At 44.6% G+C, this 13,699-nt stretch overlaps 1 protein-coding gene across 2 annotated transcripts in view; it reads right to left on the reverse strand.

Moving 5' to 3' along the window:
• The window catches only part of rad18 (RAD18 E3 ubiquitin protein ligase), a 36,492-nt gene extending 28,528 nt beyond the window's left edge, over positions 1-7,964 (reverse strand). For both annotated transcript variants that reach the window (XM_084705793.1, XM_084705792.1), the window contains exons 1-6: positions 7,818-7,964; positions 7,611-7,689; positions 7,372-7,433; positions 7,074-7,144; positions 1,209-1,645; positions 699-798 (exon numbers count right to left, since the gene is read on the reverse strand). In XM_084705793.1, coding sequence (XP_084561919.1) covers positions 699-798; positions 1,209-1,645; positions 7,074-7,144; positions 7,372-7,433; positions 7,611-7,689; positions 7,818-7,886 — 818 coding nt within the window. In that variant the 5' untranslated portion in view covers positions 7,887-7,964. The remainder of the gene's footprint in view (positions 1-698; positions 799-1,208; positions 1,646-7,073; positions 7,145-7,371; positions 7,434-7,610; positions 7,690-7,817) is intronic.
• Between the last annotated feature and the right edge of the window lie 5,735 nt (positions 7,965-13,699).

Raw genomic sequence — 13,699 nt, forward strand, 5'->3', positions numbered from 1 at the left:
GACTTTAGATTTAAGAAGATCCTGCTGAACAGCTGTGGAGATTCAGAGAGATTTAGAACACAGACCGTTCTGGAAGGTGTGTGTCTCGTTACCGTGTGAGATGGGGAGGACAGGGAAGAGCTCATGCTAATGGGAACTATCTGGTCATCACTGCTTGTGAGCGCTGAAACAGGCCCCATCCATCACTCACGACATCAAGGTTTCCTGCAGACCAAGCGTACTGTGGCTGCCTCGTCTGACAGAGCTTTAAAGAACATCCATCATTCTGTGAATCCAGGCATCAAATATCGTATGGGGGGGGGGGGGGCGTGGAAACGTTTCTACTCAGCTGTAAATTCCGAAGAGGAGACTAATTTGATTAGTGGAAAATATACGTCCCAAAGATATAAATCTTGGATACATTGTGTGCAAAGCATTCAACGTGCAAGTGTCTTAAGTTTGAACAGCTACTCTGAGTTTTACAATATTTTTGCTGAGTTTTAGGTTTCGACATGATTTGATGTGTTATTTTGTTGTTTTGACAACTCACATCATGCATCATGTGGAGAAAAAAAAAAATCATATGTCACAGTAACGCTCGGATTGGCAGCCGGATTGGCCGTGCTCCAGGCACGGTGGAGGTACAAATAGTTTTTGAAGTGGAAAACAAATTTAAAGGGCCCCTGCCTTGTACCAGGGCAAGGAAACCCTGTAGTTACCTTCTCAAGCTCTCCTTCTTCAGTCCTCGGGTCAGACAGGTGTCCAGGTGCTTGTTGATGAAATGTTGGGAGATTCCCACAGAACACACTGGACACTCCACTGCAAAACAGGCACACAAGAGAAGACACCCGTTTAGAAATAGGAACGATTTTCACATCAGCCTGTGTAGTGTGGTGTAGGTCAGTTAAAGAGAAAGAACGTCAGTTAGGGTAAAGGTTTGTCTGGATATGGCATAGGAAAAGCATTACGTGGAAACAACTACTTGCTCAATGGTTAGAGCACCGCAGATCAAGAGGTCACAAGTTCAAATCCCCCCATACTGGACCACACACCTTCTAAATGACAACAGTATTCAATATATGTATGGTAGGGGTGGGAATCTTTTGGTAATGTTTTTGAAATTTGTGAATCGATATGAATCTCTAGAAGACTGAATCGCAATTCAAATGCAAATCTATTTTTCTCCCCACCCCTAATGTATGGTAAACACAAGCCCTCCTAAAGCTCACCTTTGACGACCTGTGATGTTGAGGGGGAGTCAGCAGTGGTCTCCTCTGACACAGAGATATCAGTCCCCTCCACTTTGACGGACACCAGCATTGGAACAGGTATCTCCTCTTGAATGCATTCCTCCTTCACAGACAGGAGCTGACCGGTGTCGTCTGAGTCTTTCTGGATGTGGTTGTGTCCAGACGCTGATGGTCTCGCTCCCTGTCCTTCAGGATGGCGTTGCTGAGTCTCTGTAAGGGGAGAGGTTGTGGTGGTGGTGGTGGAGGCAGAGGGCCTCTTCTGCAGAAAGTGACGCATGATGGATTCACCCTTCCTGGGAACCTTATCTCTGGGACCTGGCTGTCTGGGGCTCTTGCAGCTGAACGATGGGGCTGGAGCCTTGGGGGCCAGGTCACGTGGGCTCACCGAGTCGAAGTTAAAGTCTGACAACTCCTGCCTTGGACGTGGATAGAGCGAGAGAGAGAGCGAGAGGGAGAGCGAGACAGAGAGAGACAGAGACAGAGACAGAGAGAGAGAGAGAGAGAGGGACAGAGAGAGAGAGAGAGAGAGAGAGGGAGACAGAGAGAGAGCGAGAGACAGAGACAGAGAGAGAGAGAGGGACAGAGAGAGAGAGAGAGAGAGAGAGAGAGAGAGAGAGAGAGAGAGAGACAGAGACAGAGACAGAGACAGAGAGAGAGAGAGAGGGACAGAGAGAGAGAGAGAGAGAGAGAGAGAGAGAGAGAGACAGAGACAGAGACAGAGAGAGAGAGAGGGAGACAGAGTGAGAGCGATAGTGAGAGACAGAGAGAAACAGCAACCGTAGAGTCAACGCCACCTTCAAAATGTACACAGACACAATTCCCTCACACCGTGTCCAGAGGAGCACGCCCTCCCAGGACTGACAGGGCCTGACTGAGTATATACAATCTGGACAATGTTGAAATAATGTCAAACAATAATGCATGGTTAAAATTGATTCAACAGTTAACCGCATTGACAGATCATTCCAAATCAATCAAATTATGGAACGTCGACAGTTGTTTTCCAAATCAAAAGTGAACCCGAAAATGTTCATCAAACTGGTGGTGACGATGCGAAGGGAAGCAGGACCATGACACTAACGGCCGCCTGTGTTCAGGCACTGAACCTTGAACCACAGAGAGCAGGGAGGCTCATCTGTCACCGACAGCAACGTGAGCCCCTTGACGTAACTGGCCAATTATCTCGCTTTTTCCCTGCTGATTGTGGCCAGTTGGACACTATCTTGGAAATGTGGAAAGCAAACAAACAGAGCTGGTAGCTGTAGACCCATTACTGGGCCATAAACTGGAATCAATGAGGTGTGCACTGCTCTGCTTTCCATATTGAAACGCTCTTATTTGTCTTTAGTCTGGGCATTAGAGCAGGTCCACACAGGCTGGTATGCAGGACTGCTGCCAGCCTTGCACATTCACCAGGGCTTGGAAGTATTTTCACCTCCTGCCTCCTGCCCCCCCACCTCTAAAGTAATACTTGAGTAATAGGACACAGGTAAACGTATTCAGATTCATTATGCAGGAACCAGGAGAATGCTGACGGGGATTTCTGTCCCCTGCAGCACGTTTTCAACCACGTAAACAACTTTGAGCCAAGACACAACCTAAGAGCCAACACAGAGAATGACACAGCCTCACAGCCTACACAGCCTTACAGCCTACAAAGCACAACACAAGCTGGGCATCAGGAGACTTTTTAACAGATAAAGAAATTCAGAGTTTACAAAGTGAGAGGAAAGCAGTGACTTTAATAGCAGGAAAACTGAGGGCCTTGGACGTTGTCTGAATGCTCTCCTGGCCTGTGGGTTTCCTCTCCGTGTGAAAGGCAGAGATGAAAAGGCTGAAACCTCCCTCACCACCCGGCTGCCTCACCGCCCGGCTGCCTCACCGCCCGGCTGCCTCACCGCCCGGCTGCCTCCCTCACCGCCCGGCTGCCTCCCTCACCGCCCGGCTGCCTCCCTCACCGCCCGGCTGCCTCACCGCCCGGCTGCCTCCCTCACCTCCCGGCTGCCTCCCTCACCGCCCGGCTGCCTCCCTCACCTCCCGGCTGCCTCCCTCACCACCCGGCTGCCTCACCGCCCGACTGCCTCACCGCCCGGCTGCCTCCCTCACCTCCCGGCTGCCTCCCTCACCTCCCGGCTGCCTCCCTCACCTCCCGGCTGCCTCCCTCACCTCCCGGCTGCCTCCCTCACCGCCCGGCTGCCTCCCTCACCTCCCGGCTGCCTCACCTCCCGACTGCCTCACCTCCCGGCTGCCTCACCGCCCGACTGCCTCACCGCCCGGCTGCCTTCCATTCTCTGCTTTCCCTAAGATCACGTGATATATATCACAGTCTTTTGGTATGACCGATTTAGCATAACTTCAAATACCAATATTTAACTTCTTGGAACAATCAATTCAGTTCCAGTGCAGAGGTGAAATCTGCCAAAAGAATGAGTGCCACTAATTAAAATTCTCGCTGCTTCCCTTTGCTTGAATAATGGCTCAGAAACTGTTACAGACTGTGCGAGCTTTTATACATTAGCAATTTGAAAAGCACACCAATGATAAATGGGTACCTTCCTACCACTCTCACAGAAACAAATCTAACGCGAGACATACAGCCACATTATGCTCAAACACATGCACAGAATCCTCAGGATGGCAGGCGAAGGAGAAGCCAGCAAGGTCATCCCAGATTTATCCCCCGTCCTCTTCAGGTGGTGTGCCGTGGCAGGGGCGGAGCACAGGTGGAGCTGGTGAGGATGATCTAGCCCTACATGACAGGGAGATGGGATTGCCTCACTGATTTACTATTCACAGGAAGGCCTGGACCATTTCTAAATAATAGGCGAGCGATGGTTTGGGGTTGACGCCCAACTAAGATTTCCCTCAGGAAGGCCATCAGTAACGGTGCTGGGAGACCAGAGGGGCACTGCTGGTGGTTAACATTAGGGCTTGAATTAACAGCCTAGGATTGAGTTCTTAGAAAGGAATCATGTCGGAAGCAGAACAGTAGCTGGCTACCCTACAGCTATAGCAGCATTTTGCTCAACATTATGGTTACACCAAGATTCACTAAGTACCTATCTATCATCTACAGCATCTAGAAGTACCTATCACTTATCTATGACTATCTACTATTAATAACAGTAAGGTAGTAATAGTCATATTATTAATTAGTAATAGTCAGGTAATGAAAAACTGGGGGAGCAAAGTTTTGCCACATTCACAGGATACAGCCTGTTATCAAACAGCCAAATGAATATCTTCCATGCTCATAGCTCTGTTTGTCATGCACCTGACAGTGAAGCTGGAAGTCATGACTCAACACGAAGTGAAGGAAACACTCGGTTGTCTATGGATAGGTAGACCTGGAGGTGGAATTAAAAGCGCGAGAGAGAGAGAGAGAGAGAGAGAGAGAGAGAGAGAGAGAGAGAGAGAGAGAGAGAGAGAGAGAGAGAGAGAGAGAGAGAGAGAGCAGGGATTGGACCTTGTAGCTGAAAGCTCATTAATCATCCAGCAGTAGACCTGAAGCAACCAGAAGGCTGGGTAGTGAGTCGATACAGTCTCCTTAAAGTGTTCTCTAATTGGATTCCAATTGTCCTGTTGCATATTGATTATATTGTTCCCTTATCCGCACACAGAGGAGAAAATGTTACATAGAATAATTAAGTTTGCCTCTTGGTCAGGGAGTTTTGTGGGATTCTACGACACATCCCAGAACCACAGGAACTACTTAGCTGGACGTTTGTTTACTCCTCCCCCCCCCCAAAAGACAAACATATTAAGATGACCTGGGGAGAACACGGTAACTTAGTTGTACCTGTAAGGTGTTGTGTGTCTAGATGTGAGGGATGAATCTGTGCATGTGGAGAAGCTCTCCCGCCCACGTGTCAGGGTCTCACCCCGGCAGGTGACACTACGGCAGGTGACACTACGGCAGGTGACACTACGGCAGGTGACACTCTGGCAGGTGACACTACGGCAGGTGACACTCTGGCAGGTGAGACTACGGCAGACCCCTGATGGTCATCGGAAATTCCTCTACGAGACCTTTTTCAGAAAAACTTGATGCCACAGAGCAGATTCACGCAAGTCGGAACAACGGATCAGTGTTAAACAAAATAGTGGAGTCAGGTGGCTGAGCGGTGAGGGAATCGAGGGGGCTAGTAATCAGAAGGTTGCCAGTTCGATTCCCGGCTGTGCAAAATTACGTTGTGTCCTTGGGCAAGGCACTTCACCCTACTTGCCTCGGGAATGTCCCTGTACTTACTGTAAGTCGCTCTGGATAAGAGCGTCTGCTAAATGACTAAATGTAAAATATAGCTGTAACAAAAATAGACATTTTTATGTCAACTCATAAAAGCCTGAACTTTTGACAAAGTAACGATGCCGTTTTTCAAACTGATGCTAAAGGGAGTACATTTTTTAATAGAGGGTACCCTGATGTCTCAAGATATGCTTCCCTGTCAATTTCAACTAGGGTCGTAAAGGGGCAGACATTTTTCAACACATTTCCAAGAATTTATGACAATTTTAATGGGAATAATCTATGCTTCCATTAGATGATCAGTTTAATTAACTATATTGATCACAAAGGACTAAATGTACAAACTTTCCCAGTTAATACAGACTGCTCTTAGCATCCATCACATCACTAACGGATGACTGAGTGTCTCATGCCAGTGTCACATGGCTGCACTTGGCCCCAAACTGAAACCTTGATTTGATTTGAGCACGTTTTTCAATACTAGGGTGAATATAGTCAGTGTCCTATGTTAAGTTGATAAACAGGCCAAATGTTTGTGTACATATGGCATGCTGAACAATATGTGCAATGGACCAAATATTTCCCATTCATTTTTGTATGTTCCCATTCCTTCCAGAAAATTCTGATGAAATGACCCACTATTTTGAAGTTAAATTATGTCACGCAGTTCAACGTTAGAGACTATCCTAAATAATTAACAGACTATCCTTATTTACTTAAGCTTATGAACAAATCTCCATTTGATTGTTTAAGGAAATCTACAATAAAGGGTTGGATTAATGCTCGGTGGCAGGTATCCAAACAGTGATGCTAATAAGTTGGTCACCTGCGGGCCCTTTGTAATCTTGTCAATAACATCAGCATCTACTCAAATAAAAGGGGTTTATTCTAATCTTAGACAGAAGGTTTTAGGTTCCCGAAATCCCCTGAGAATATGTTTATTATGATGATGTGAACCCAGGCAGCCTTAGCCTGGTTTAACCATGTTTACCTGCTACTGTACCAGTGTCTATGGGGGATGTTGTGATCATAATACTAAAAAACATTGGCCATTTCATTTGAATTACTTTACTACAATAGGAGTACGATAGAGTACTACTTTGAAAGCCAAAGATGTGATATTTATATCAAGTAGCCAATACTGATTTTGGTTGTGGAAAGTACTACTGTGTTCTGTTTGAGCAGAACATCAACCATTAGTCTAGCATTGTAATTCACACACACAAATTTAAATCATAACTCTTTTTTTTTTTTTTTTTTTACTGAATCAGGAAGGGTTTCTACAGTTTCCACAGAATCATTCATCTTCACTTAGACACAGATTCCTAAACCTAAACCTCTATGATCTACTCAATTATACCCTCTTTCTTCTGTTCTATTCTCCATCTAATTCTCTTTGATCTGTAAGAGCAGGTGGTCTGTTATGCTTTTAGTCTCTCCAATCATCAGACAACTAGACTGAACTGTGGTTCTCCTTCCTGCCCTCTTGGTTAAATACAGTCTGCTGGGAGTCTAGAAACAAACACTTCAGCTGGAGGCTGTCTGATTTGATTGTTGTTAATTGCCAAGTTACTGAAATATACTTATAAGAAGCTTACCTTGCTTTGTGGAAGTTTGTGACCAGGTCCTCTAGTATCCTGTTGTTCCTTAGGTCTTGTTCTATTGTTGGCTGAAATTGTAAGGAAAGACGCTTGGGTCAAGTGTTGTCACATATGGAAACGAATACCTCATGCAGACATGCCTTACTTATTAACTGTCTTACCATATCCTTCAATCAACGTATTCTACAGTGCACACTGTACATTCATAAATAAACTGGGTCCTGATCCAAGATTAACCCAGAGGAAAACAAGTTTGATTTGGTTGGCATTTTGGATTGATTTAGCATTTACTTACTGAATTACACACCGGGCATTGCAACTTGTAGGAGAGAAATTTCCTTATACACAAAGAGCAAACTGAAATAAAAAATCAAAAGTTAAAAAAGGACCTTACACTCATGAGATGTCAGGATGGCTGAAGCAGGATAATACTACCTAGCTAACGAGGCAGCGGTTTCCAGCCAACAAAATTGCCCGACATGCATTTTGCATAATGCATTTTGAAGTGTTATGCATTATCCATTCTCGACTTACAGTTGTGGGAGCATTTGGTCATCATGGCAATGTTGAGGAACTCGAAACAAATTGGACATCGAAGCAGTGCATCCATATTCTGTAATACACAATGTACAAAGTCTTAACTGCACCACAGTAGCTAGCTAGCAACTAGCAACATTCAAAACACTTTCTAGTGAGCTAGTTAAAGTCAGTTGCACTTGAATCTGGAGTGAGAGGGCTTACTTTGAGACCTGGGAGGTTTGGTGGTACATCTGTTTTATTAGCATAAGCCATTGTAGTTCGCGTTTGCATTAACAACGGAGAAGTAAGTGGTACAGTTCTTGCAACACCATTGACCACGGGAAGAAAAAACGGAAATGACGTACTGAATGTAGCAACGTCGATGTGACTGTGAGTCTTGAAATCGATTATCATTGGTTTAGACGTTTCCTTGGCTTTCTCATTCCCCGCGCAAAAACGAATTTGTTTACTGAAATGTGTGAGCCGGTTAACAGGTAAAGGGACCGTCTAGCTAGGCTAGAACGATTTAGAATCTTTTTTTCGAAAATATTACTGAAACCTTTGGATTTTTTTCCTCTTAAAACTAACCCCAATAAAGTTTTTGTCGAAAAATATTTTTGCAAACTTATTTAGCACAATCTTTTTTCCAAAACGTTTTTTCAAACAGTGAAAATATTTGAAAAACCTTCAAAAACGTTTTTGCTAAAACTTTTTTTTGAGCAGAGCAAAGTACAAGAGCAAACTACAAGAGAGTACAGTAGAGTAGCAGAGTCATCATCCTACTCATCAATGATGCAAACCAAATGCGATTTTTTCGAGAGGGGAGAGGGAACAGAGAAGCTTAAAACAGAGTAAAGCAGATTAGAGCAGAGTACAATAGAGTATAGGAGAGTCCTCATCAAGTCTGCCTTGCTCCATTGTAGCTTTGTAGACTAGCTTACGCTTGTTGTGCTTGATAATCAGGAAATGAAAAAAGGCGTGCAATGACGAGAAAACCAAAATGTATCATGTCACCAAATACAAAACTAAAGTAACAAGCAGGCTTGAAAAAGTAAGAAGTAGAAAGTAGGCCTACAGATATTTGTGTAAAAAAAATTTAAGGAGTGAAAGTAAAAAGTTGACAGAAATATATATTGTAAAGTACTGATACCAGAAAATCTAGTACAGTAACAAAGTATTTGTACTTTGTTACTTCCCATCCCTGTTGCTGTTGTATGTGAAGACATAACAGTAACCAAAGAAAAAGTACCATGATGACCAGTTACGTTGGCTCCATACCTTGATATTTTGGTTGTCTTTTGCACAAATAATGAGTTGCTGGAGGGAATGTAAAGTGGTTATTGAAAGAACTGAGGGACTTGCATGTCAGAGGCCCGATTTGTAATTATGCACCATGATGTGATAATGAAACATTAGCATATTGTCTTCATACAGCAGCTGTGTATCCTCAACACTGCATTTTAAACAGAGGACGTAGGAGACATTAATAATAACGTTTTTGTTGTTGTTACTGCAAGCTTGTTGTGTTCCAATTTCCAAGTGTACCAGTTTTGTAAAAGCACAGATTCACAAATCATCAATATTAGACCAAGCCATTTGTTTTATTTCGTTCATCTACCCATTAACCTAGCGGATTGCTTTAGGTTATTGCGCAAACATTAAGGATACTTGTTTGCATCCTGGTGAAAATCCATCTCAAAGTGGCTTTTATAAGAATATGTTTACACTACATTTGCTAATAAGGTTGTCTGCATCTTAAAGATTGCTACCCCAGACCCTTCCTTTGGTCTGCGTGGCACCTTTCACCAGACGCCCCCGAAGCGACACGGAACCTCCAGGTATCTCCACTATACTGCGCAGTTAGCTGCCATTTAGCATTTCTATAAACAGTGATGAACTCATCATATTAAAAACCCTCTTTGTCCTTTTCTTTGATGATTTATGGACCAACCTTTGACGGTTTAGCTTTCACTGCTGAAAGCCATTTATTGTGAATTGGCAACTCATTAATTATCAGGGATATTTATCAGGGCCAATGTTTCACAGGAAAAGAAAGCAACAGTTCGTTTTTTAATTGTCCTGGCACCATACTGTTTTGTCTGGAACATAGTTCAGAGTGGAATACCTTTGTCTATCACACAGCCACGGTTTCAAAAAATGTTGGCGATGGAGAAGACATAGTAACGATAATAATAGAAAACCCTAGACTACACATAAATATCAAATAGGCCTCGTCAAACCTATCAGTCGACATCATCAATTAACCCATCACACCAGGAACACGAGGTCCGCAGAAATGTTCCTTATCTCTGAATAATGAACGTCAAGTCATAACATCGCATGCCTTTTAGAGTCGACCCTCATCTCGACCCTCTCTTTGTTTGGCTTGCTAGCCTCTCCTCATCAGCACTATCGCCCTCAGTTTTAAACATCCTCCAGAACCTGTCACAGCATCTCCAGCATGCTCAGGCCACCAGGGGCACTCAGGTTTTCTACGTGTCGCGATAAACTCAGTGTTCCACATGACTCAGGAGCACGCAGCCGTAAGGGTTGCATCAGTCAAACAACGTGAAGCTGAACTTCCACTCAGATTCACATGCCTCCCATTAACCAAGTCAGCTTCAGACGTTTAAATCCATTTAATCTCAACCTTGATTCCCAGTGTGAAACACGAGCATGGAAAATGAGAATACCACACCAGCACACTGTTGTCTCACCTTGACAGCTTCACTGCTCTCCAGTGGCCGTGTTCAAATGGATGTGGAGACAACTGATCGTGGACGACGTGTGGGACTCACACAGTCTAAAACGCTCCAAGAAATGAGCAGTAACGAAATCATCCCAATGCAGATGTGGTGGGAATAAGAGCTTGCCTCTTCTCACTCTCTAAAAATACCTGCAGTTAATGAGAACGTTTTGGAGAGGATCTTGTCTGTCTGCCAGTGTGCTGTCTACAGTTCTGTAAGTAAAAGGGCTTCATCATGAAAAAACAGCCACGTGTTGTCAAATTCACCATATGGTTAGCCCTAAGCCCTTGAGCTGGAAGACACCGTCAGGGTTTGGAGGGGCTGTACAGGGCTAGACACTGAACACACATTTTCCTCTGAGAGATTTCTCACCAGCGTAACCAAAGACGGAGCAGCCCTACAATTACAAAAACGTTTTTTTTAAAGGCTCTGTATTCATGAGAATTAATAAATACCTCTGCCAACAACAAGCATCTTTCACATACAGATTTCCTAAGATTCCTGCATGCCGGCTCTTCTATTGGCTGGTGGAGATGCTTTGTTTTCGTGGTGCAGGGGTTGTCATGACAATAATGTTCGTTTTCTCAGGCAAGCTGTGCAGGAAGATGACAGTATTAGAAATATATCAACCACAATCTCTAATACCACTATGTAGGCTATGGGCCAAACTATCTATTTTTTCAAGGCTTCCAAGTTTTCTGCCAAATCCGTTTTCCCGTACTGCAATCAATTACCTCATTCTCCGGTACAGACAGACGCACAATTTCAGTAATTTTTATAATTACTCTTGAGTCTCTAGTCTTAATGAAAGAAGAAGGAAAAATAGACTACACTAGACCAAATGAAACCTGGGCAAAATGCTTTGAACAGGATGGTTTTTGAAGTTACTTAATTTGAATGGTCTTTTTGTTGTCAGACTTCTTTCAGCTGTGTGGCTTTGAACATTTAGAAAAGAAGCACACCTCAACTTTGGTAGTCTTAATCCACTTTAAATTTATTACAAGCGTTTAGCGTTTGAGACATTCAAGATGGTTGTATCAAATGATTCTGGACATGTTCCAACTAGAAAAATGCTTGCATGACACAAATACATTTCTCTTTAAAATTTAACAGATGCGTGACTAGTTTTATAACCCCAGGTATGGATTAACGCATACTGTGTGCTCAAAACTTTCTATGTTCTTTGACCACAACCTCATGCTGTAAGAACCCATTAATCTTGCTTCTATGGTGGTGAAATTTGAAAATGCCATCAGCCATTAACTGAAGACATAAACTCCCCTCACATTCATCATAGACAAAACATGAAGAGATGAAAAAGTACCCCATTGTTTTCAAGAACATTAATCTCTCAGGGAACACAAACCCCCCATTGGAGATGCTGCAACTCCCGTCTGAAGCCTAATATTTTCCTTCTCATGACTATAGAATCAAATGATCTTGTTCCAAATAATTGAATGTCTTCATTTAGCAGGCTCTTTTATCCAAATTGACGTAGACAGGGTTCAGCAGAGGAACACACACAGACCAAACTGTATCACAATAACTGGCTGTTTGTTTTTTAACGAGGCCTTGTGTCTGAGGTTCATCAGTGTTTATTCCCGTTAACACCTACAGGCAGGCAGCCTCAGTGATGGTGTTTAGTGAGCCGGAGCGTCAGGGGACACAGCGCCCCCTGGGTGCCCCCTGGGTATTAACCACGGGCCAGACTCATCAAGCAGCCCTGCAGCAAGCACAATGCCAGCACCTGGAATGATTTACCCAGACTGTGTCCAAACCTGCTGTATTACTGTCACTATAGCTAATTCTCTCTCTCTCCAACTCTCTCTTCACCTCTCCTCTCTCCAACTCTCTCTCTCTTCTCTCCACATCTCTCAGCACAAAGGAATGAGGCTCATTCAAAGCCCCTGCCTGCGGAGGGTGGTCTGAAACCCCACGGGACACAAGAACAACTTCTAGAAGCAGGAAGGGGAGAGGAGAGGAGGGTCACCTTGCCCTGTGTGTTTTTATGAGAGGAGAAAGGGTTGGCACAGGCCTCAAGCACAGAAGCCGCATAAAACCTTATGCTCTGACAATGACGCGACGAGACTCCTTCCAATATCCTAATGGACGAGGGTCTTGATGATATAATTTAATCTTCAGTGTTGGATGATTAAAATGCCGTGGCCCTTGTTTCTGTTGCTAAGGTTCTGTCTCCGAGAAGATAAATAAGTGCAGGTTTCAGGAGAACCGTAAATGTTGAGCACAATCAGCAGTGTTCCCTCGTTCATCTGGTTGTTTGTTTGATTAAATACTTGGAGCCCAAAACAATATATATTATCTGGCAGCATTTATTCTGGTACATTTCCCCGATTGAAGGCTCCGCATCAGAGAGACTCCTATTGTTTCTCCTTTTGTCCCTTTTGCGGCGTCTCAGTTTATTGAGAGTCTCCTCCAGGCCTGCTGTTTTCGCTACGACGCCGGAGAGGTGGAAGGAAACCTTGATGAGAATAGGCCACGGACTGACTGGATATGGAACGTGACACCAAGTAGCAACACACAGACCTGTGTACTTACGTTTTTCACTCATCAATATAACTAGTCATTGGATACTAGTTAGTATGTTCTCATGCAAGTTTGCTATTGATAAACAACCAATCGGGCTTCAAGACAGGCCACTCCACAAAAACCGCCCTCCTGTCAGTCACCACTTCCCTCCAGTCTGCCAGAGCAGCTTCAAGGTCACCCGTCATCATTCTGCTGGACCGTTCTGCAGCATTTGATACGGTTAACCATCAAATCCTGCTTGCCAGACTTTCTGAGATGGGCATTACTGGCACTGCATTTCAGTGAATCTCATCCTACATGTCGGGAAGATCCTACCAGGTCTCCTGGGAAGGCAAAGTGTCAGGCCCCCACCAGCTCTCCACTGATGTCCCACAGGGCTCCGTCCTTGGACCCCTCCTCTTCTCCCTGTACACCACCTCACTTGGACCAATCCTCACCTCCCATGGCTTCTCCTACCACCGCTACGCTGACGACACACAGCTGTACCTGTTGTTCCCCCAGACTGATCCGGGGATCTCAGCTAGGATTGAGGCCTGCCTCAAAGACGTCTCCGCCTGGATGACCGAGCACCACCTCCAGCTGAACCTCGCCAAAACAGAACTTCTCATCATCCCGGCTAAACCCTCCATCTCCCACGATCTCTCAATCACCCAGGGATCTGCAACGGTGACCCCCTCATCCTCTGCCAGGAACCTCGGGGTGACCATGGATAACAAGCTCTCACAGCTCACAGCCCACATTGCTGCAGTCTCCCGGTCTTGTAGATTTACCCTCTACATCATCCGGAAGATCAGGAGATACCTGTCTGAG

This window comes from Hypomesus nipponensis, chromosome 9, assembly GCF_054491055.1.
Source record: "Hypomesus nipponensis isolate SF chromosome 9, ASM5449105v1, whole genome shotgun sequence".
Lineage (NCBI taxonomy): Eukaryota > Metazoa > Chordata > Actinopteri > Osmeriformes > Osmeridae > Hypomesus > Hypomesus nipponensis.